Raw genomic sequence first — 21989 nt, 5'->3', positions numbered from 1 at the left:
TTTTCACAAATGTTCGATGGATATTGATGAAAAAAACAGGCCCATTTAGGGAACTGATTGGTTGAATCTAAGGGGACTTGTTGGGCATTGGTGTATGTCTCTACTGTCATGTGTCATTCTAGTTCTGTCTACATTTGACTAATCACAGATTTGTTATTTTATAGCAACACCACTAAAGCAGAACGTTGGCTCCACCATCTTGTTGCCTTGTTGAGGTCCCTTAGGTCAAAATTTTGTTTCTATATATTGAATTTTTCTATTGTCAAGTTGTTCACATGAATATACTTTACTTTTTTCTGTGTCGAGTCAGACACATTGAAAACTTTAGGTTTTAAAGTCTTATGATTATATAACTGCTAATTTCATTACCAGTAGCTCTGACAAATATTTTCTCAGCTAATCAATATATAAAATATTAGAAAATTGGGAAAACATGCCGTCACCACTCAGCAAAAGCGAAGTCGATCAAATTGTGAGTTTACTGCCATAGAAAACTTTGAAACAAGCAAATAATATATACACAAGCATTTTTGCTTGGAATTAACAAAAATCTATCAATGATTAGAATTGTTGCGATTAATTTTCTGTCAACATACTAATCGGTTAATCAACTGACAATTTCAACTCCTGGGGGACTGAGGAATAAAAGAATGAAACAGCCATAGTGGAGGTCACTGAGGGGCCAACAGCTACACAAAGGGCCCCTATCGCAAACAAACATGAGGAGGAAAACACAACTCGTGCCTGGATGTGTGACATGTCAATCAAAGGCCTTGAGAATGACAGAAGCCGTGACGTATGAAAGATAGCTTTATTGCACAAGGTGTTAGAATGATCTTTTTAGTTTTTGCTTTCTTTTCATAGAAAATGTACTTTTGAACACAAGCAATTGCTATAACAAGCAACTCAAACAAATGTTTGGGATACCCTCAACCTTTTTTTTAGCTTTTGATTTTCATACATTTTTTCTCTCAATTTTTCCCTTTTAGCAAGCATGCAATGACTTTTCTGAGGATGAACAAAATACAAAATAATGATAATAAAAAAAGTAAATAGGACAAATGACAACATCAAAAGACCTTTAAAAAAGAATAAAAATTCAACAAATTAGTATAAAAAACATAAAGGGAAAGAAAAATGTTTTTTTTTGCCCATTTCAGAAGTAAAATATTTTATTTTTGATACTATTTCAATTTTGAAATTGGGGCATTCAACCCTGATGTGTCCCCTGATTTATTCTGACGAAAATAGCTCTTCATACAAAACTGTGTTTTATGTACAAGACTTAATCTATAAACAACACTGACAAAGGTAGAGATGATGGATCTTTATGTTTCGCGGTGGTGACTTTTTACTTTAATTTATCTGAGCAGGGGAAATGGACGGGAGTATGAATGCTTCAGGTTTACAGACCACCTCCAGTCCAGTATATACACAATACAATAGTAGTTTGTGTGACTAAAAGAGCTACGAGTCCCTGATTTCACTTGGCTGAACTGGTTTTAGTCACAGGCCACATACCTCAGTACTGTTTGGCCTCTGGAATCAAACATTTTTTGTCAAAATCCTAAATTAATTCAAAAAGGAATATTATAAATCAAAATCAACAGACTGACAGACATCACCCTCCCTGGACAAACAAAACAAACAAATTGATCAAATGAATACAAACCACAGAACACTATCATGGCAATGCTTGAGAAAACATCCCAATAGGATCTTGTGTGAACGTACATTTATGGAGGGGTGTGGTGGTAAATAAAGTGGGACATACTGTGTACAGTACTTCAGACAGGGCAACAACAAAGATATCAATTAAGTGAACATTATATATTTTGTTTTTTTTCAATGAACTCCCTGAACATAGAACTTCTCTCATTATATTATTTTTCATTCACATCATAACTGGGATTCCTTCTTTTTCTCTCCTTTCTCTGAAGAGCTGAATATGTTAGTATCTCTGTGACTTTCAGTAACAGAGGCTTTAATACTGTAGGATAACTCAAGCCTTCAGCTAATAGCAACATAAACATAAAACTGATTTAGGGATCTTCTTTGATACTGATTATTTGGTTTCTGAACGTACATGTATTTACTAACCCATCAGACTCCGTAGAGTCTCCATGAGGAGGCTTTCTGTCGTGATTGTTTCCACCAGTAAAGTAGGCGTTGCAAACCGGGGAGGTTATAATCTGTTCAACCAGTCAGTTGTTTCCCTTTTCAGGAACTGAAACTAAAACTAAGTAGCCTGTCATGCTTTTTCCCACCTCATCATGGGACACTTCTCATAGTCGGTCACATACAAGTAATATACAGACGTTCCTGTATATACACTAAACTTTTTTTCTTTCTTTAGTCAAACCTTCTTTAAATTTCTCTTCTTAAATTTTTATGATTGAGCGATTGTCTCGTTCTTAAATTTGACATTAACATTTAATTTCTGTATGTACACTATTGTGGCACATACAATTTATACTTTTTCATAATTTAACGTAAACGTCAATAATATACCTACATAGAAATATATATGTAAATTCTTTATATTACCAAATATTCTCTATTTGTAATATGAATAATCATAGCTGGTTCATTTGAGTTGTCGACACTGTTCAGCTGGAGAGATTCTGTCACACGAACAGGATAGAAGTGTTTTTTTCTTTCTTGGAAGTGAACCTGAATCATTTCTTTTGGATTTGAATTTGCCAATAGATATTTGGGACTTAAAGAGACACATAGAGGGTGGAAGATACAGTAAGAATAGGGAACTTAACGGGACGTCCTGCAAATTGACAATAATACTCAAAGTATGGAGGACAGCATGTGTGTGCGTGAGAGACAGGGTGGCCACACAGCTTCATACTGGCTATTGTAGTCTTCATCATCATAAACACAGAGCTTTTAGCTCAGTTATAGTCAATATGTCCAAATGACCACAGAATCGCTTCCTGTTTTTTTTCTTTTTTTTTTTTGCTGTGCAGCTCCAGTGAGAACTGCGCGGAGCTGAGCACCAGCCGGCTGGAACTGTTAGTTGGAGTTAGTAGTTCTTTTACAGAGTCCCAGGTAAGCATGAAAAGTAGGGTTAGCTGGGTCTCTGTTTGGGAGAGCACCTATCTCGAGGAAAACTAGACAGGGTGCTGGGCAGTTCACCATTAGCTGGGTGTAAAGAAAGATGGTTGCATGCCCTTTCTGGCCCAGACTGAAGAGTGCCAGGGTGGGGCTGGCTGAGGAGTGGGACAGCAGTGCAAGTCTGTGCAAGAGAATGGACTACACCAGTGTGTATGACTTGGAGTAGGCCCCCGCACTCTGTTTCTGCAGTCTCCCCAGTGCAGAGGAGCTGCTCTCAAGCAGCGAGTCTCTGGAGCCCCCCACCTTGTTACTGTTGGTGGGGTTGCTGCCTGTGCTGGAAGTGGAAGCTGTTGCTGCGGTGTTGGAGCTGGGCATGGTGAGAGTCCTTTGGGGCAAGGTGGCGGTGCCCAAGCTCGAACCCAAGCTGCTCAGCCCAGAGTGGCCCAGCGTCAGGGACGGCTGCTTGGTAGGGTCCAGAGTTTTGTGACGGCCCTGGGTGTGATACGCCCGCTGCGTCAGGCTGCGGATCGAGGCTTCCCGCGGCGGCACAACCGGGCATGGGTCGTGGAGCTCCCCTTGCTTGCGGAAGAATGGGTCTGTCTTCATGTAGAGGGGGAGGTTGCAGAATTCACCTGGAGAAAGCATGAAAATGGTCAGGACAAGTTCCATAGAGTGAGGTCATTTGAAATGTTTTGTGTCATTTTGACTGCTTGAACTGAATGAGGCTTTTATAAATTCCGATTAATGACAACATCCTCAGCTTTTGTTACTACATTATAACTCCTTTGAATTTATATTTTTGTGACAAATTTGTGAAAATTCACTCATTATCTACTCACCACCACTATGCCAATGGAGGGGTGGGTGAAGTGTTTGCGTCCACAAAACACTTTTGGAGTTTCAGGGGTAAACAGTGTGATATCTGATATCCTCCTCTGAAGCCGTGTTCGTGCATGAATCACAGAGGACATTTAGGCTACAAACACGGTGTAAATGACGGCGTTTCGAGTTGAATTCGTTTTTTTTACATTTGAAGAAATGGTCACCATTTACTTCAATGTATTGGATTTGGCTGCAACACTGTTTACCCACTGAGACTCCAGAAGTGTTTTGTGGACTCAAACACTTCACCCAACGCTCCATCGGCATAGTGGTGAGTAGATGATGAGGGAATTTTCATTTTTGAGTGAACTATTCCTTAAAGCTACTCTGGGAACCATACTTGTGTAGTATAAGTAATTTTAGCCTAGTGGTGTTATTTAGTTTTTGATTTTACTTATATCATTATTTTAATTTCTCACAGTCAATAACATTTCCTACTCCTTCCAACTGAGAATCTTCAATCTATACTGTATGTTTTAAATGTAACAAGTTAATTCTACATACAAACTGAATGCAAAATGTATTATCGTAGGTACTGTCCCTGCAGGACTTTCGTCTGCCATACTTACTTTTGTTGGCGCGGTGGGGAATGGGCACAGCCACATTTTTACCACGGTCGTAGTCCTGCGGTTTAGGCGGCGAGGCGGTGAAGCGGCAGATGCCCGGTTCAGACGGCGTGCTGAGGGAGGTCATGCTGTCCGCTGGGTCGTTGGTTCCTGTGGTCATTTGGTCAGACGAGCTGTCGGAGATGAAGCACTCCGTGATGGTGAACTTGGCATGCTGCAGGTGCTCCTCCAGCTTGGCGTGCTCGTAGGCCCTCGCCAGCTCCTCGTAGGTGGAGGAGGCGCTCTCAGTCGACACCATGCTGTTGCGACCCTTATCTGGAAAAAAAAAAGAAGATATAATTGTGGTAAAACCTTTCTAAAATCTTATTTAAAAGCCTTGCTGCATTTGATAAGAACCTATTTAATCTAGTTTTATTTGCCCATATAGAAGAACCACTGAGCACTTACAACATAAAACAAATATTTTTAGTTAACATTAGTTAAACGCGAGTACTGTGTGTTTTCTCCATTCTTTCTCCATACTTTAATTCTGTAATTTTAAAATACATGTTATGGCGTCTTCACTGTGTATACGCTTCTACGTGATAATAAATTTGACATTAGAGCTGCCTGAACTGTATTTTGGTGAAAGACTTAAAGTAAGATAAAAACAACAGTAGCGCATGGAGTGGCAGTGTCTTTGTGGTAGTTGTAGAGCCTGGGCTTGACCCACCTGTGTCTTGGGAGAGGCTGGCGCTGTAGCTGTCACTCTCCGTCGCAGTGATGCCGTGAGAGCCCATCGTTCGCCAGTCCGAGGTCAGAGTTCGTGCCGAGGCTGTCGACTGGCTCTGAGTCGGCCGGCTCAGCGTCCACTGGCTGGAGTATCTGTTGCGGGAGCTGTGAGCGGATTTGATGCTCTTCCTGGACACGGGGTCTGAGAGAGGTCACAGTGATCAGAGAACTGCCTTGTAACACAGTGACGGTGTATATGTATTGATTGTCAGGGAGAATGGAAGAACAAATCTTGAACCAACTCGTCATTGTCAAGTGGGTGTAAACCTAAAAAAAAACAGAACTCACTTGTGCCTGGACGGATGTCTGACATGTCAATCAAAGGCCCTGAATTCTGAATGAGGGCTTGGTGGTGCAGAGACACGCCTGTGCAGAAGTTCTGTGGATTTACTGATTGGCTAAACTCTGTGTCTGTCACTGGCACCGCTGCCTTGTCCTCGCCTGTTGCAGTCAAGGGATGAGAAAACACAACAGCTTTACAAAAAAAAGTGAATTATGCAACATAAGCTGATATAAAAATCTAAATGAAATTTCCCTGATAAATATATAGTTGTGTTGTCCTTGATATGGAGTCACTTGCCTATCTGTTTGATGCCTTCCTTGTCCTCAATGAGCAGCTGAACACGTGGGATGTCAATGTGGAGCCTCGGCCCTTGAGGAGGGCCCTTCACAGGCGTGTCTATACTGCGATTGTTCTTGCTGCACACACACACACACAAGGAAATGACACATCTAATCAAACCGAATTCTTCCATAAAGGTTTTCAAAAATGATCTCTGTGCCCATATAGGCTGGCTCTTACCTGATAAGCATCTCAGCGAGGCTCTTAGCATCTGTAAGAAGACAATATATTAATTAGATTATGGTTGGCCGTGAAGATAAGCGTTTCAGCTTGTCACTCTATGTTACGTTAATCCATTAAACACAATAACACGGATCTCTCTCTCTTTTCCTTCCTCTCACCCCTGAGACGTTTGAGCCGCTTCTCCTTGCGTTTCTTGCGGATAATGAAGAGCAACGCAACACCCAGAGTAACCAGGATGACGGGAGAGCCGATGGAGAAGAGCTTTTTCACATCATCGCCTTCGCCACGGGCTGATTTAATGGGGGGGATTGTACCTATGGACAGAAGGAGAAGAAAAAGACTTAGTATAGAAAGGTTAGTGCGAGGGGAAGAGATGACTGAAGACTGATGGATCTGGGATGCACTCACTGCCATCGTAGTCGGTGGTGGCAAACTGGGAGCTCTGGTTGCCACACCCGGCGCTGTTGCAGGCCTTCATTTTGAGCTCGTACCACGTGGCCTCCCGCAGCTCGCTGAGGAAGAGCTGCGTGGTGGAGTTGGCCTTGAGGCTCTGCCAGGCCCAGGTGCCTTTAGGTCTGAAGTCCAGCATCATGTCGGTGATGGGACAGCCGCCGCTGGTCCAGCCCTGCAGGTTGAGCCCTGCGTGTGTGGAGTTGATGTGGGTGAGTAACGGCTGGTCCTTGTTGAACACCGGCTCTATAGAGAAAGAGGGCAAAGACACACAGGGGGGATGAGGCCAACATAGCAACATAGGGGATTATTATACATTTATTCAAGATCTTAGTCATAGTGAAGACTTTCAGGATTATATAATATGTAATGTGACTTGAGGACATTGAGAACAGCTCAGATTGTGAACTCACTGCATTGAATATTTCCTCATTTATATCACAGCAACACTGCAGGGCCATTTTTTTTGGCTTTCTCTTGTATTTGTACATTTTTTTTGCGAAATTATGTAATTTAATTTAATTTAACTTAATAAAGTAAACAGGAAACAACACCATTTTTGCTTCTCCCACCACTCACCTCTTCCGTGGGTCTTGGCCTCGATGATCTCACTGATGCGCCCTGAGCCCACGCTGTTCTTGGCGGCCAGCTTGACCTTGTACCAGGTTCCGCAGCGCAGATTGTCCAGCCTGAAGGAGCGCTCAGTGGAGCTGATGAACACATCCCTCCATTCCTCCGTGTTGTCCACAGAATACTGCAGCACAAACCCTGCAGCCGCACAGGCACAGCTTCATGTCAAACCCAAGTACTTTAGAACAAGGATTAAGGACTTGCTGCTGCTACATCTGTCGGACACCAGGGGGCGACAAACACCTTCAAACAGAACGAATTTGCCTTCGTCTCACCCAGAAACATTAAGCTCATTGTTTACACTGATGTATGCAGCATTAGTACAACTGAGAGCAAAAGGGTGAATGATCTGTCATAAACACACAGTCATGGGGGAGCTGTATATGTTTCTGTGAGCGTACCTCTGATGGAGCTTCCTCCATTGTCCCCCGGGATCCAAGCCAGGGTGATGGAGGAGGTGGAGGTGGTGGAGACAGTCAGACGAGGCTGGTCCGGAGGAACTGGGTTTAGACACACACACACACACACACAAAGACAGTGGATCAACACCAGACCATATCTAGAATGGTAATCAGTAGGACACACACTCCGCCAAGGCCTAATAGTCTTTAAATTCAATTAAACTGCCCCAAATTGTACACATTTACAGAAATCAGTCCAATAAACATGGATGATTTTTTTCCATTTCGTGAGAATTTCCCGATAATGTAGGAAAAAAAATAAAGAATTTCATCAAGATCAATCCATCATTCCCTGGGAAATCAGTGAAAATTTCAAAAGGTTCTCTCTCACAATGTTAGCGAAAGTGATAAAACATTCCTGGATCCCTTTATCAGGATCTACAACAAAAAATGTATTTGTTCTTTGCCTTTCATTAAGTTTTGTGGTAATCAGTAATTTTTTGCTTATGTTGCTTACAAACTAACAAACAAACAAACGGACAGGGGTGAAAACATGGCGAAAGGTGAATATCACAAAGAACACACGTTTCCCACAAATCAGTTCCACTCCAATACATCCTCTGTTTCTTCTCACCTTGCACCACAAGATTGACTATGATGGTGTCAAAGCCCAGCGTGTTAGTGGCCGTGCAGGTGTAGTACCCAGAGTCCTCTGCTTTGACCGAACGCAGCACCAGCGTGCCATTGGATAAGATCTGCCGCTGGCTGTCGGCCGTCACTGGAATGGCAGAGTCCTCACTGGTGAATACAGACAGACAAATGTTAACAGTCTCATCCTGGAGTCAGGTACAGTTGTATTACGTTCACAAGCAGCAGATCTGTGTATGTGAGTCATGACGCTGACAAGTAAACAGTATATGATGAACTCCGACCTGTCTTTGGTCCATTTAATCGTGGGGGCGGGCTCTCCCACCGAGCTGCAGGGCAGACGTACTTCCTTCATCCAGGGTGTGGTCACTGTGCCACCGAAGGACAGGATCTTACCCGGGACTGCTCATAAAAAGGAAACCCCCAAAAAATCAGACCATTAACTTAAAGGGCACACCCTCTCACTCAGATGATGAGAGATAAACCAAAAATCACATTGATGTCTTCCCTCATACTTTAGCTTGTCTGCCTGCCACTCAGCGCTGAAGGAGTGACCAGGTCTGCCCCGAGGGGAAAAGGCCTTTTCTCACTGCTGAAGGAGTAAAAATCTGTGGAGCGGTGTTTTATCAAAGCCCCTCCTCCAGCCCCTTATTCCCAGTCCATCTTTTCTCCATAGATCCTCCCTCTATTGATTCTCACCTGCTACTTCTCTCCCCAAGGGTCATTTTACTGGATAGGCCCTGTTCATCACCACATAATTAACAACAGCGTTTCTTGCCACATTGCCGCTACTCAATCAATACTACGGCTGTCAATCAATAGCGGAGAGCGCAGACAGAGGGAGGAGGAGAGAGAGTGATGAAAGTGATATATGCACAGGGCATCATGTTGCCGTTTCACTGCCATCTTTACAGAGCTCCCTCGCTTAACCTTTACAGAAATCTCCACACTGCGGGCTCGCCGGGAGGACCCACCTTTCCCAGCAGGCTCCACTGTGACCTTTGAGCTGATGTTCCCACGGCCGGCAGTTGTCACGGCTGCAGCCCAGATGTGGTATTGTTTACCGCGGCTGAGGTGCGTGATTCGGTAGAAGAGCATCTCGGGGTTGGCCTCGTACTCGCTGGGCGCCTGGGACAAGAAAGCACGCGAGGTCGTGTTAGCAAACCTTGATAGGTGACATGACACAACTGGTGGTGGCTCGGGTACGAGAAAGTGCAGACTGAAGAAGTGTTATAGGTCAAATATGTCTTTTAAAATAGAGAAGTCGACATCCTGCCACTGTGCCTTTTTTCACAGCTTTTTTAGAATGGAAAAGCACGTGTTACTATAACATTAACTAATAATAATGTAGTGTCTCAGTAAGCCATGACACTGAGTCAGCAAGAATTATACCAGGACCCTGAAACTGATGCAGCTAAACATATTCAACGTATTGTTCATTTGATAATTTTTACCTGTCCTTTACAACATACCAAAATGTTTTCCTTGAAAAATGCATTACACTAGTGTACAGTTGTTCAGAGACGAGTCAGTGTCTGGACACAATAAAGACCTGAAGGTTAACAGACACTTTTTTTTAACTGACATCCTGATTTGCAGGAGGACATTTAAGAAAACGTAATTGCGATCCTTTTATTTTAAATTTAACTGATCAACACATGAGCACAAATTGTCTTCTTTGTGGTAAAAGGCATGATTATAATTGCTTTCTATCTATCTATATATAATATATGTTTAAAAATGCTTTTCTATTTTTTCACATTTTTTTACTTTGTGATTGCTTGTATTGACATTTTAGGCATTGAAGAGTCTTTTTTTAGAATAAATGTTGCTGCTCTGGTTGATCGTAAATATGTCATGCGTAAGTATGACATGTATTCATGACTTTTTATAGCCTGAATCTTTGACATCTGCATAAGAAATGTAGATATTGGACGTGTTTTTCAAAGCTATGGATGGTGTCTTTCAGGGCTCCAAATTTCTTAATGCAGATTTCCCTGTGAACTTGATGCTTTAAAAACAAATTGTCTAATTTAGTTGATTTGTGCTGCTATTCCTGAAGCAGGGGAGAAATATTAGGTGGAAAATTATAATTGTCTTAATTGAAACTGATAAAATAAATGTTATTTTGGAAATAGAGATTTGTATTTTAATTTATTTAGCTTTGTCTTGCACGTAAATGTTTCTGAGAAGACGTCAGCCTTTGCAGGACTTATGATGTGCTGTGAAACACAGTTTCAATGGAATTGCATATCATATTTTGAGAATTTTGATATTGCCAGAAAATGTGTTTTCAGCAATTGAGAAATCTATGAAATAAAAGATAATAAAATGGGAAAAAAGGCTTCAAGATTGAATGCTTCAATTCTAGATGTTTGAAACAAGAATATTTGAAACAATTAATTTAAATATTTCACCTCACACAGGCAGATGTATTCACTGGATACAAAAAAGCAATTGTGGGTGTAATACTGTTCCTGTGAATTTTTCTCTAACAAGCGCATCTCTAAGATGTTCACATATGCACCTGCACACACACACACAGATATACACACACACATACACACGCACTCCAACGCACGCACAAAAACATTGTTTTCTCTCAAGTCGAGCCTCCGTTATCTCTTTAATCTGTTCATCTCTCAATGTTCATCTCCAGTTCCTTCACCATTTGCTTTTCTCTCTTTTCCTATCCCCCTCTGTCTCGCTCAGTGAAGAGCAGAGGATGGAGGGACAGTGGAAGGGCGGGGTAAGGATGTGTGTGTGTGTGTGTGTGTGTGTGTGTGTGTGTGTGTGTGTGTGTGTGTGTGAGCGTTTGGAGGGGTGCATTCGAACATTCCTCCAGCATAGCGGTGGTGTTGTGGTGATCCAGGGAGTGATACAGGGAGATAATGAAAAGACGGACAAAAGCACTCTCATCTCGATGTGACTGATACCCTCCTCTACTCCTCCCTTTCCCCCTGCCTGTCTCTCACTCTCTCTCCCCCTCTCCCCCTCTACCTCTCCCCTCATCCCTCTCTTTTTCTCTAATTTCCCCTCGGTCTCTGTGTACATCTGATGGTGTCTCTCTCTCTCTCTCTCTCTCTCTGTCTCAACCTCCTTTCCTCCCTCCTCCCCCTCCCTCTCTCCTCCCTGCCTGTGCTCATTTACATGGCACTCATGCACAGAGAGGGAGGAGTATTTGTGAATAATAAGAAAGTGAGATTCTAGCCTGATATCAGATTTCACCGTGCGCTGGTTTTTGTGGCGAACATGATCCAACCACAACTGAAATGCCACGCACATGTGTATAAATAGAAGATATTGAAATGTGATATCTGTCTGTGTGTGCGAGTCTGTGTGTCTGTGTGTGTGTGTGTTTCTGATGCGGCAGTGTGCATGTGTGAGCTTGCTCTCTGCCTCATTTGCATATCTACGTCTCATCACGTTGCCAAGACAACCTCATCTGTTCATCTGGGAGGGCAGGAAATAAAGCGATGGTGCAAACACAGTGAAAGAGACGCACACACACACACACACATGCACACACACAGTTTCAATTAATAGGAGTGGTTACAAATCAGTTGTTTTAATTGGTTGATTTTTATCAAGTTCATAAATTCTTTGCTTCTCAATCACCTGAAACATTTTCTACTGGTCGTTTATGAGTCGCACCCACAGAGCAGAGACTTACTGGCTGTCCAGAACCTGGACTGGAGCAGTAGATGGTGTACTTGCGGATTACACCATTTGGTTTGTGGGGTGGTAACCAGGACACAACCACGCTACTTGGAGACGAGGGAACTGCCTTAATTCCAGCCGGCGGTCCAGGAACTAGACACAAAAAAAAAAAAACATAGGAACATCAGCATGGAGGGGATGAATATATGTATGTGCTTGTGTGTGTGTGTGTGTTTTGTGCACACACATGCTGGGTGTTGGATGCCTATTAAAGTGAGCTGGCTTGTTTTCAGATTGGTGGTCTTATCCTGCACTAAGCCGCTCTGGGAGGACTTGGAAGAACTCCCTTTGGGTGGACGGCCGTGACATATGTTCATTCAGACATTGGTCAGCGTTTCTGACTCTGTGGCACCCAGCATTCTCTTAACTCTCCAACCCACAAACAGATTAGACAGTACTAGTGTCTGATCCTCGGCTGGCCACTTCAGCTCGACACTGGACACCACTTAATACTCTTATTACAAGCTAAAGGCGCAAACAGGGTTTAAAATGGATGCACACTTCACAAAAAAACACATCAGGGTGCTGGATTCCTTTAACGGTGCTTTTGTCACATTGGCTTCTCAGTGTGAGGTTCACAGTGTCAAGTCTTTTCAATCCCCACATAAATATAACTTGCGTCTGAAAGTGGGCCTCATCTGGGGTCTAAAGAAGGAGCCCTGTAAAGCCTCCCCCCCAATTTTCCTTTACGTGAGGCCCCTTGATCACTGAACCAGCCCTCGTACTCCTTCACCCTGCACATCACATGAGCGGGCGATAAAACAACAACGAAGACTCTGAAAGGATACACGAAGCGAGGCACATTTTTTTATAAAAGGGAGGCGGGGATGATAGGTGCAGTTCCTGGGGTAGAGAGGATGGTGGTGGTGGTGGTGGTGGTGGGGAGGGGTAGGAGAGTAGCCAGTCATCATTATCATAACTGGACCTCCATGTCAAAGTAGGAGTGGCGGTGGGAGGAGGGAGAGTTAAGTCCCATCTGGTGCCCAAAATCTGCCCAAAATGTGCTGACAGTCTGCCGCACAGCCAGCGCAGCCCCTGTGTTGATGAGGTAGAGGGGCACAATGGTGCGGAGTGAACAGCCCCACCTACATGAATATATTACACAGCGCTGTGCCAGTCAGAGGACGGGATGTCACGGTGCAGCGCTAATACACTTTTCAGCCGTGACATTTCTATGTTGTCTTTTTGTCAGACGAGAAAAGGCCGTGTGATCACCTTCCTATCTCTCCATCTTCAACCCCGGGGCCCCTCCTCCGCCCCCCTCCTCTATAAAGAGACACGGATCTGGCTGTAATCCCGCCTCCAATGGTGTAAGCACAAAATTAATTCTCCCTAATCCAAGAGGAGTTAATCCTCAGGCCCGTGGCAAGGGGGCTGGTGGAAAAAGACGCAGGCCCGGGCTGATGGCTGACTCCTGGATGTTGTATGGCCCCACAGAACACCCCTCCCCTCCCCGCAGTGTCTTCCTCCAGCCTCCCTCAGCCCTGAGCCGAGGAGCAAAGCCTCTTAATTCTCATTAGCACTGCTAATGGAGGTTCCCGGCGTAAATGAGCTTTTGTCATGGGTTAGAAATGTAGCCCAGCACCCTTTTTTTTTTAATCTGTCCCGCTCCCATCTCCCTAACCCTCACACCACACAATGTTCGTCTCTGAAACACATGAATGAATACATTAAATGCTGATACATTTTTGTTTAAAGATCCTATCTATGTATACTTACGGTCCTCGCGGGTTTGGATATACAGCACGTTGCTGCGGACCCCGTCTCCGGCTTGCGTGTAGGCCAGCACCTGAACACTGTAGTTGGTGAACTTCTCCAACCCTCGCAGCTCTACCTGCTCACGGGTCGTGGTGATGTTCTGCATCTCCCCCCATTCTGAGGGAAGAGGACGTTTGTTTCAGAGAGCACTGGCGGTGGCGGACAGGCAACACAGACCAACTCTTGCTTTGCTCAAAATGTTTTGAGGGAAATGTGATTATGGCCTGGATTACAAGGCAGCAGTTGTAGGGAGAAGCTGCAGAAAGGATGCTAAAGCACACACTGGGATTTATGAGCTGTGTCCCACATTTTATGGGTTACTAAAGACGCTTAGAATAAGAAATGATTGTAGTTTTCTGGAAGTCATTTCCAACAAAGCATTGTTTGCAAATGAGTTGAATATGAACATCTATGAGACAGTCATAGGACCACAAACACACAACTACACCACTTTAATCTCAGGGAGCATCAATAACGACAGACATGACAATCTATTACTAAAAGAAACAAGGGCAAACGTGGACAAATCCAGCGATTCAAAGGAACGGGGGAAGTGCCTCATGAGAAAGGTGCGGACACACATTAACACTTTCTGACGCACAACACTGACAGGTAGGTGGGCAGCCGGTGGGTGGGAGGGAGGGCGGGGATAGCTTTAGAATGAGATAGGTGATAATTACTCTGCATCGGCCACTGGGCCTGGCCCCCACAGCACCCACCTCCATCAGGGAAGAGGGACCAGAACACAACACGGTAGCCTTTCAGCACACCGTGCAGCGTCAGCCGTGGAGGCTCGGCCCACGTGATCACCGCCTCGTCCGACGTCACCGAGATGGCTCGCACGTTCTGCGGGGGCTCGCTGGGCACTGGGGAGAGAAAGGGGACGAGTGTTAGCGCTGTACCATTTAAATATGGGTTGTTTGAGGTTGTTTAAATGATTTCTGAAAATCCTTGCTTTTTGCTGTCGCTAAGAAGAACTGGCTGATTTAGCATGGCGGCTGAAGCACTCATAATTAATGACTACTCAACACCACAACCCACAGGCAATCTCCGCTGAAATAAATCAGTCAAATAAGCTCAAATTAGCTCTGAATGGCTCCTTGTTCGCTGCTAGCTTTTAGAGCGTTGGAGAGGGAGGGAGAGGAGGTATAGAGGGGGGTTCGGAGGAAAGGAGGAAGAGCCCTGAGAGGGAGAGAGAGATAGAGAGAGAGAGCAACATGAATAGCAAAACAGTCAAACCTAACAGGGTTAAAATGCAGATGATGTGTGGAGGATAAAATCTGAAGGAAGACAATGTTCCTTTTAAAGGTGATTGCAGTTGTGTTGCTGTTAGTGTCCATCAGAACTGCCCAAAGAAACATATGAGCAAAAATACTGTGCACAGATGAGGAGGGAAACAAGCGGAGGAAGATATAGAAAAGGAGAGAAGGAGAAAAAGGAGGTAGAGTGGGCAGACGTTAAGAGAGTAATGGGGTTCCTTGTTCCTCTCTCACTCTCTACCAGCCTAATGAGGGTGCTAATTAAAGTGAAAAGAATAATGGGGGATGTGCTGAAAATTCATTTCTACCATTTTGTTTGAGCATGAGTGTCTATATATGTATGTTAGCTGTTAATTTATGTGTCTTCCATCCTGTTTTTGCACTTTTCTGACAAATCACATAGATAGGCATCCTCTCCCCTACGCTGCGTCTATAGCAGTCTCCTCTTTACTTCTTTTTACCATCTAATTTTCTTACCGTCTTCCAGCGTGGTCGCGTTGATCTCAGTACTGGATGGGCCCGTCCCGGCTCTGTTGAAGGCCTGGACCACGACCCCGTACTGGGCAAACTTCTTTAGGTTGTCCAAGGTGTACACTTCGCTGTCCCCTGTAGCTTTCATCTCCACTATGCTGTACTGTCCGTTGCTGCCTGGACCGTTCTCCCTGTAACCGATTTGGTAACCTCGGATCACCCCGTTCTGCAGCTCCTTCTTTGGCGCCTGAAAGAGATGCGGTTAATGTTAATGAAAACAGTGCATATCAACCTTAAACCATGTCTATGTGCATTGAAGCCACTGTGTAACATTGCAACTGTTCCGTTATTTGGCAGAAATATGTACAGTACTCTCAGTGAAAACACATTTATGATCCTCAACACAAAACACAGAGAGCGATATGTTTTAAGTGTGTTTTAGGTCCAGATGGCATTTTGGCTAATCTCTATTAACAGTTATCTGCATATCAATGCAGTGAAATTAAAAAGCCAATGGCCGATGCATTTCAGTCAATGTTTTCCCCTTCTGTTGCTCTCCACACGTTTTACTGCGGGCAACCAAAGCCTGCTCAAACGTGAAAAAAACGGAAACCAGAAATCACCAAGAGATTTTGCATATTCACATACAGAATGTGTTTTTACCTCAGGGGGTAATTACATGTTCTTAATTGTGCACTACTAAAAGCAAAAATTGTAACATTTACATTTGCATCCCTTAATTCTAGATCAAGAATACAGCTGTTAATCGTTAAGCTTGTTACAATCCATCCATCCACCCATCATCTTTAACCTATACCATTTATCCTTTTTAGGGTTGCGGTGGATCTGCAGCCATTCAAGGCTGGCGGGGGGGTACACTCTGGACAGGTCGCCAGCGTATCAAATGGTTGATGATCAAACATTCACAGCTATGGACAACTTAAAGTCAAGCCAGGATAACACGCGAATGCAGCGAGAACACAGAATCCACATAGAGAAGCTCAGACTGAACCTGGATTCATAACACAAACCTTCTTGCTGTGAGGCGATAGCGATAACCACTTGTTACAATGCTTATCATAACTTAAACATTTGGACTTGCTTTATCCAAAGAACAGTTGAGTGAGTAATGAGCTGCTGTTTATGGTTATTTATATCTAACTGTTGTGCAGACATAGCCACTGTATAATAACACACAGCTCTTAACAAACAACAGTAGTGACTTTACCCTCCATGTAACCCGTATGCTCTGGGATGTCATCGGCTGGAGGATTACATCCATTGGCGGCCCGTCTGGTGCTGTTGATGGAAGATGACAGACAAAGTGTTACTGTCAATATACATCGGCCAGTTAAATACAAAAGAAAATGTATAAGAACAGAGAATCACTATCACTCACGTGCTTCTTCTGTACTGATCGTGAGCTCTTTGCTGGGAAGGCTGCGGCCAATCTTGTTGTAGGAGTACATGCGGATGCTGTAAACACAGGCCGGGTGCAGCTCTACGATGTTGGCCTGGTTGTTGGTGGGTGAGATGTTCCTGGTTGTGTACATGTGATCCCAGGAGTCTGAAAAGATAAGACTCAGATTTCAGACATGTGTCTTTAAATAATCTGGAATGCACGTTTAAATTTAGGACACCTACCTGACTTGTTCTTATACTCGATGTCATAGCTGGTGATGATGCTGTTTCCGTCAAACCGTTGGATCCAGCGCAGGTTCATGCTCCTGTCCTTCACTTCCCTCACTTCCAGCTCCGGGGGATCTGGTGGTTCTGTGTGTGTTGGAGAGAGAGACAGGTTGAGAGTTTTTCCCCACCAGACCGGATCCAACTACACTAAGCTATTTATGTGACGCTAAAGCTTTAGTGAATAGAGCAATTTTTGTGAGAGATATATGGGACGTGGTATCGATACCTTGCACAGTGAGCTGGATAAGACCTCGACCCTCTCCATAGGAGTTGATGGCATGGCAGGAGAAGAAGACAGAATCTCCTCGTTCGGCTGGGTTCAGCTGTGAGCAAAACAAACAGCAACATCACATCATGAACATCTTCTGCAGTCACACAGTATATTTAAATCATCAAACGCCTAAAAACCTATATCTGTGAAGTCAGATGACTTAACTTTCAATATTGACATCACTCATATATCTGTTGCCAGTTAGCTCAGACTATCTATATAACCATTCCAGAAATCTTTTTGTCCGTCTGTATGATTGTGGCTCGCTTATCTCGAGAACCGTTCATCTTAATGGCTTCACACTCGTGTATTGTTAAAGGAGGTGCAGGGCTGAATTTGCTGCAATTTGGACACGTGATATATTAATAAACTTTGAACAAACAGACGACCAGCGCTCTGTGGCAGCGGCGGCTGGGACTCTTCAACATAATTGATGTGGTTGATCACGCCAACGTCACGATTATTACAACGGGTGCGCTCACAATGGCAACAACTGATTCTCCAGCGAGCCGAGCTTCACTGAACTTGGAGTAAACAGGTGAACGGCTCTTTGTGCAGCAGCGGTGGTGCAGCCTCAGGGTGATGTGGTCTGAGTCCAGCAGCTGGTCTTCACTTGCTGTGGCTCAATTACTGCAGGTCACTTTTATAGTTATAGAAAGTAAAGTAAAATGTTTATTTTTTTACCTTGGCACATACCTGACCTAGCTGTTTCTTTGGTTGGCAGCATTTATACTGCGCTAAGGTAAGCTACCTATGTGTAAAAAGGTGAGTGTACAAGGTGTAAAGGTGTAAAGCTATTGCTTTAAATTCAGAGCTGACTTTATGTCTGCCTTTTGTTAAAGTTTACACTTTATGACCATGGAAAGAAGAGATCAGTCAAAATGGAAATGGCCTGAAAGCTTTAAACTGTTTGTATGGCTAAATATCTTCATTAATGAGTAAATGGGTCTTTTCTATTACTTTGCTCTATGGTGTCTTTTCAGTTTTTGAGTTCCGGGTCTGCTCAGAGTTGCAGTCTGAATCTGACCTTGAGGGTGGAGATGACTTCGTCCCCTTTCTTGTTGATGGTGATGGAGTAACGTGGGTTCCTCTCTGCGTCGATGACGGTGTCCCCTCTCTCCCAGCGGATGATGATGGGCTGCTCGCCCCGCGCTGTGCAGTTCAGGTCCTTGGTCTGGCCTTTCCTTGCCATGGTGGTGTTGGGGTGGCTGGTGATCATGGCAGGAACTGAGCAGAATCACAGACACATGTCAGTGTGACGAATTGCATTACGGGGAGTAATGAGACGAGGGAACAGAGATGTGATATTGGAAACGGAGGATATATTACAGATGTATAGACATCTCTGTTTCTGCCATTGGTTCTCCATTTTCATTTCACGCTTCAAGCCCCACTGGCCCTCTCAGGCTACCTCCTCCCTGTCTGCCTGCCTCCTCGTTCTTCCCATACTCCTGCTTCTCTTCTCCTCCTCATTTCCTCAGACATAGATTATTGATTGAAGGGGGTTCCTGTGGTTTTGTTTTCATCACTAATTCATTAGCCCTTTCCCCCACCAAACATTCAGGGGCACACAGACAGACAGCCAGAACACATCAATCAATATCAAAGATAGCCACAGTTAAGGGTGTGCTGGACAGACAGGATTTTGTTATGTTCAGTCCAGGCCGCACTCGCCTGGGGGCAAAAGTGCATCTTAGAGGAGCTGATCCCACCTTCAAAAAGCCCAGACTTAGCTCTGTATCTGCACCACACAAGCCAGGAGATGTGCTTATGAAAGGAAGTGTGTTGAAGCCAGAGAGAGAAAGATTGACACTTACTCTTGACAGTGAGGATCATGCTCTTACTGATGTCTGAGCCCACTCCATTGGAGGCCTGACAGAGGTAGTACCCCCGGTCATCCTCGAGAACATGTCGGATGAGCAGAGAGCCGTTCGACATGATCTGGATTCGGCCGGTTAGAGGGACTGGGTGGTACTGCTGAGGGTTTCCCACACCTGCACAGATAAACCAAGTGTCACTGCCTTCATTTGTCCTTGTTCGTGTCATCTCGTTATTGCAATATTGTCGGGATGATGAGCTGATTTTACCTTTGGCGTGTTTCCACATGACTTTCGGCGGTGGATAACCTTCCACGGAGCAGTTGAGAACTCCAGCTTTGCCATAGATACAGTCCTGGTTGTTGGGCTGCACCGTAAACCGCGGTGGCACTGAGACACAAAACTTAGATTAAAGGACTAAAATAGAAGCTGAGGAGAGAAATCGTACAAAATGGAAAGTCTCTTAAAATAGCATGCATCATTCTGAGCTGCCTCTGCACATTAGCTACCACATCTGATCTGACCTAATTCATCATCACTGTGCATTTCTCCACTCAATCAGTCCCTCACCGGTAACGATCAACTGCCTCTCCCAGCTGACGGTGGCGGCGGCATTGCTGGCGATGCAGGTGTAATTCCCGTTGTGCTTCAGTGTCACCTTGGAGATTTGGAGGGAGCTCATGAACTCTTTGGTCTCGATTCCGACGCCAGAGGCGGAGCCCGGCACAATGAGCTGGCCATCTTTGTGCCAGGTGATGCGTATGGGCATGTCCCCGGATGACACCACGCAGGCGATGTACATGAGCTTCCCCACTGAGGTAGAGGGGATATCAAAGGGCTGGATGAGCGGCGGCACTGGTGGGGGAGAGAGGAAGAGTGCAGCGAGTCAGTGAAACACAGGAAGCGATAGACGTGGAAGAGTGACAGCGCGGCCATCTGGAGCGACGCTGCGAGAGGGAGAAACAGAGAGAAGGTCATTGGCCAGTGGGACCCTCTCCTCTTCTCCCCCTCTTCAGCCCCCCCATCTCCTGTACCCATAATAGCTGCTCTGGTTAGAGTCCAATTGGCAGGAGGAAGTCATTCCGTTGCCATAGTAATGAAGGTTGGGGTGGGGGGTACTACAGCTGAGACATCTGGGGGATTTAATCTAGGCTTCATTATTATTCATCTAATTAAATCAGAGACACACTCACATGCAAGCACATGCACACTCCCTTAAACACCTCTGCAGCTGCCCTGCTACCATCGTGACCCGACTCACAGACGAAATAAAAAACACACACAAAGTGAAACTTGAATCTGCCATAAATCAACATCTGAGTCCGTCAAAAATAATTAGTGTTAAGCTGCAGTCGACAACTTTGAACACCGGTGTCTCCAAATCGTAGTGACCGGATATGTTGATATCTAGAAATCTTTTTTTGCATCTGTAAACTGGACCCTCGATGGTTATGCTTTTACCAACATGACCAGTGTAAGGCAAAGAACTCAGTGTTGATGATTCCAGTATTCCTCCTGAAGACATTTTGTGTTTTGGCCTATTAAAGCAGGAATACTACAGCCACTCCTGCAGCTTGGGTGATTTCTATCCATTTGAATCCATTCTCCTTTTACCTTTGACAGTTACGTGGACGGTCTGGTTGATCGACACCTGGGGCTGGATCAGGACGCTGCACAAGTAGGTGCCCTCGTCGGCGCCCTTCTGCACGTCCGTCAGCCTCAGGGTGCCGTTCTCGAACACCACTTGACGGTGATTATCGGGCAGCTGCATGCCGTCCTTCAGCCACTTGATGGAATAATACGGGTAGCCAATCACGCGGCACGTTATGTAGGTGTTCCTGCCCGCCACTGCGGTGATGTCCCGCATGGGTCTGATTCGAGGTGGACCTGGAGACACAGGGAAGAGAGGGGGGGGTGGAGGGGGAAGGAGACAGAGAGAGAGAGACACAGAGAGTCGGAGAGAGGGGCAGATGAGGCGAGGAAGGTCATGGCAGAGTAAGGGAGCAGCCACGGAGACAGGAGGTGAAGAGATAAAGGTTGAGGGAGAGAGTGATTGGGGCAAGTTGACAGGTGGAGAGGGAGGTTAGTTGTGCTCCCTTTACTCAAATCTGACTGAGGATATTTGTTGATTATCAGCCTAACCAGATATTCTGTGTATACAAGTGATTCTGTATAGATAGATAGATAGATAGATAAATATACAGACAGACAGACAAACAGACAGACAGACAGACAGACAGACAGACAGACAGACAGACAGACAGATAGATAGATAGATAGATAGATAGATAGATAGATAGATAGATAGATAGATGGTAGATAGATAGATAGATAGATAGATAGATAGATAGATAGATAGATAGATAAATATATAGACAGACAGACAGACAGACAGACAGACAGACAGACAGACAGACAGACAGACAGACAGATAGTAATGGTGTAACAGACCACGGTTGATCTGTGATCTACATGGATCAACCCCCACGTTTTGGAAGGTGGATTAATTGCAAAGTTTACATATCAGTGTCAAATACAAGTTCCACATTTCCATCCACAGATGCAGTTAAATTAAAATATCGGTGTGTTCATGAGAGTTGTGTGTTCACGTGAACCGCGCATGTTCAAAGCAGTTGACGTTGAAAGCAGTTGACGTTGAAAGCCACGGCTTCTTGAGAAGTAGAAGAATTGGAGAAGCCCCCCGCATCATTTAAGTCGCATGTATGGAAACATTTGGGCTTCCCGGGAAAATATACTGATGATGGGAGAAGCGTGGCAGACCAAA

The 21989-nt window shown here is 44.6% G+C and overlaps 1 protein-coding gene across 4 annotated transcripts in view; it reads right to left on the bottom strand.

Moving 5' to 3' along the window:
• Positions 1-792: 792 nt before the first annotated feature.
• Positions 793-21989, bottom strand: part of LOC118122699 (Down syndrome cell adhesion molecule-like protein 1 homolog) — a 53975-nt gene continuing 32778 nt past the window's right edge. Inside the window, exons 8-33 of one of the 4 annotated variants that reach the window (XM_035179586.2) lie at positions 20819-21091; positions 19775-20059; positions 19475-19594; positions 19205-19381; positions 18415-18614; positions 17343-17439; positions 17072-17200; positions 16827-16994; positions 16656-16726; positions 15434-15674; positions 14378-14563; positions 13659-13814; positions 11893-12032; positions 9194-9347; positions 8504-8621; positions 8206-8369; positions 7572-7670; positions 7120-7308; positions 6499-6786; positions 6249-6404; positions 6088-6118; positions 5866-5984; positions 5574-5726; positions 5227-5427; positions 4518-4829; positions 793-3698 (exon numbers count right to left, since the gene is read on the bottom strand). In XM_035179586.2, coding sequence (XP_035035477.2) covers positions 3265-3698; positions 4518-4829; positions 5227-5427; positions 5574-5726; positions 5866-5984; positions 6088-6118; positions 6249-6404; positions 6499-6786; positions 7120-7308; positions 7572-7670; positions 8206-8369; positions 8504-8621; positions 9194-9347; positions 11893-12032; positions 13659-13814; positions 14378-14563; positions 15434-15674; positions 16656-16726; positions 16827-16994; positions 17072-17200; positions 17343-17439; positions 18415-18614; positions 19205-19381; positions 19475-19594; positions 19775-20059; positions 20819-21091 — 4661 coding nt within the window. In that variant the 3' untranslated portion in view covers positions 793-3264. Of the gene's footprint in view, positions 3699-4517; positions 4830-5226; positions 5428-5573; positions 5727-5865; positions 5985-6087; positions 6119-6248; positions 6405-6498; positions 6787-7119; positions 7309-7571; positions 7671-8205; positions 8370-8503; positions 8622-9193; positions 9348-11892; positions 12033-13658; positions 13815-14377; positions 14564-15433; positions 15675-16655; positions 16727-16826; positions 16995-17071; positions 17201-17342; positions 17440-18414; positions 18615-19204; positions 19595-19774; positions 20060-20818; positions 21092-21989 lie in introns of those variants that run through there. The other 3 variants (XM_047343705.1, XM_047343704.1, XM_047343706.1) reach the window with 3 other exon arrangements.

This window comes from Hippoglossus stenolepis, chromosome 15, assembly GCF_022539355.2.
Source record: "Hippoglossus stenolepis isolate QCI-W04-F060 chromosome 15, HSTE1.2, whole genome shotgun sequence".
NCBI classification, from domain to species: domain Eukaryota; kingdom Metazoa; phylum Chordata; class Actinopteri; order Pleuronectiformes; family Pleuronectidae; genus Hippoglossus; species Hippoglossus stenolepis.
The sequence above is the reverse complement of the archived record's forward strand: the minus strand, read 5'-3'. Positions and strand labels throughout refer to the sequence as shown.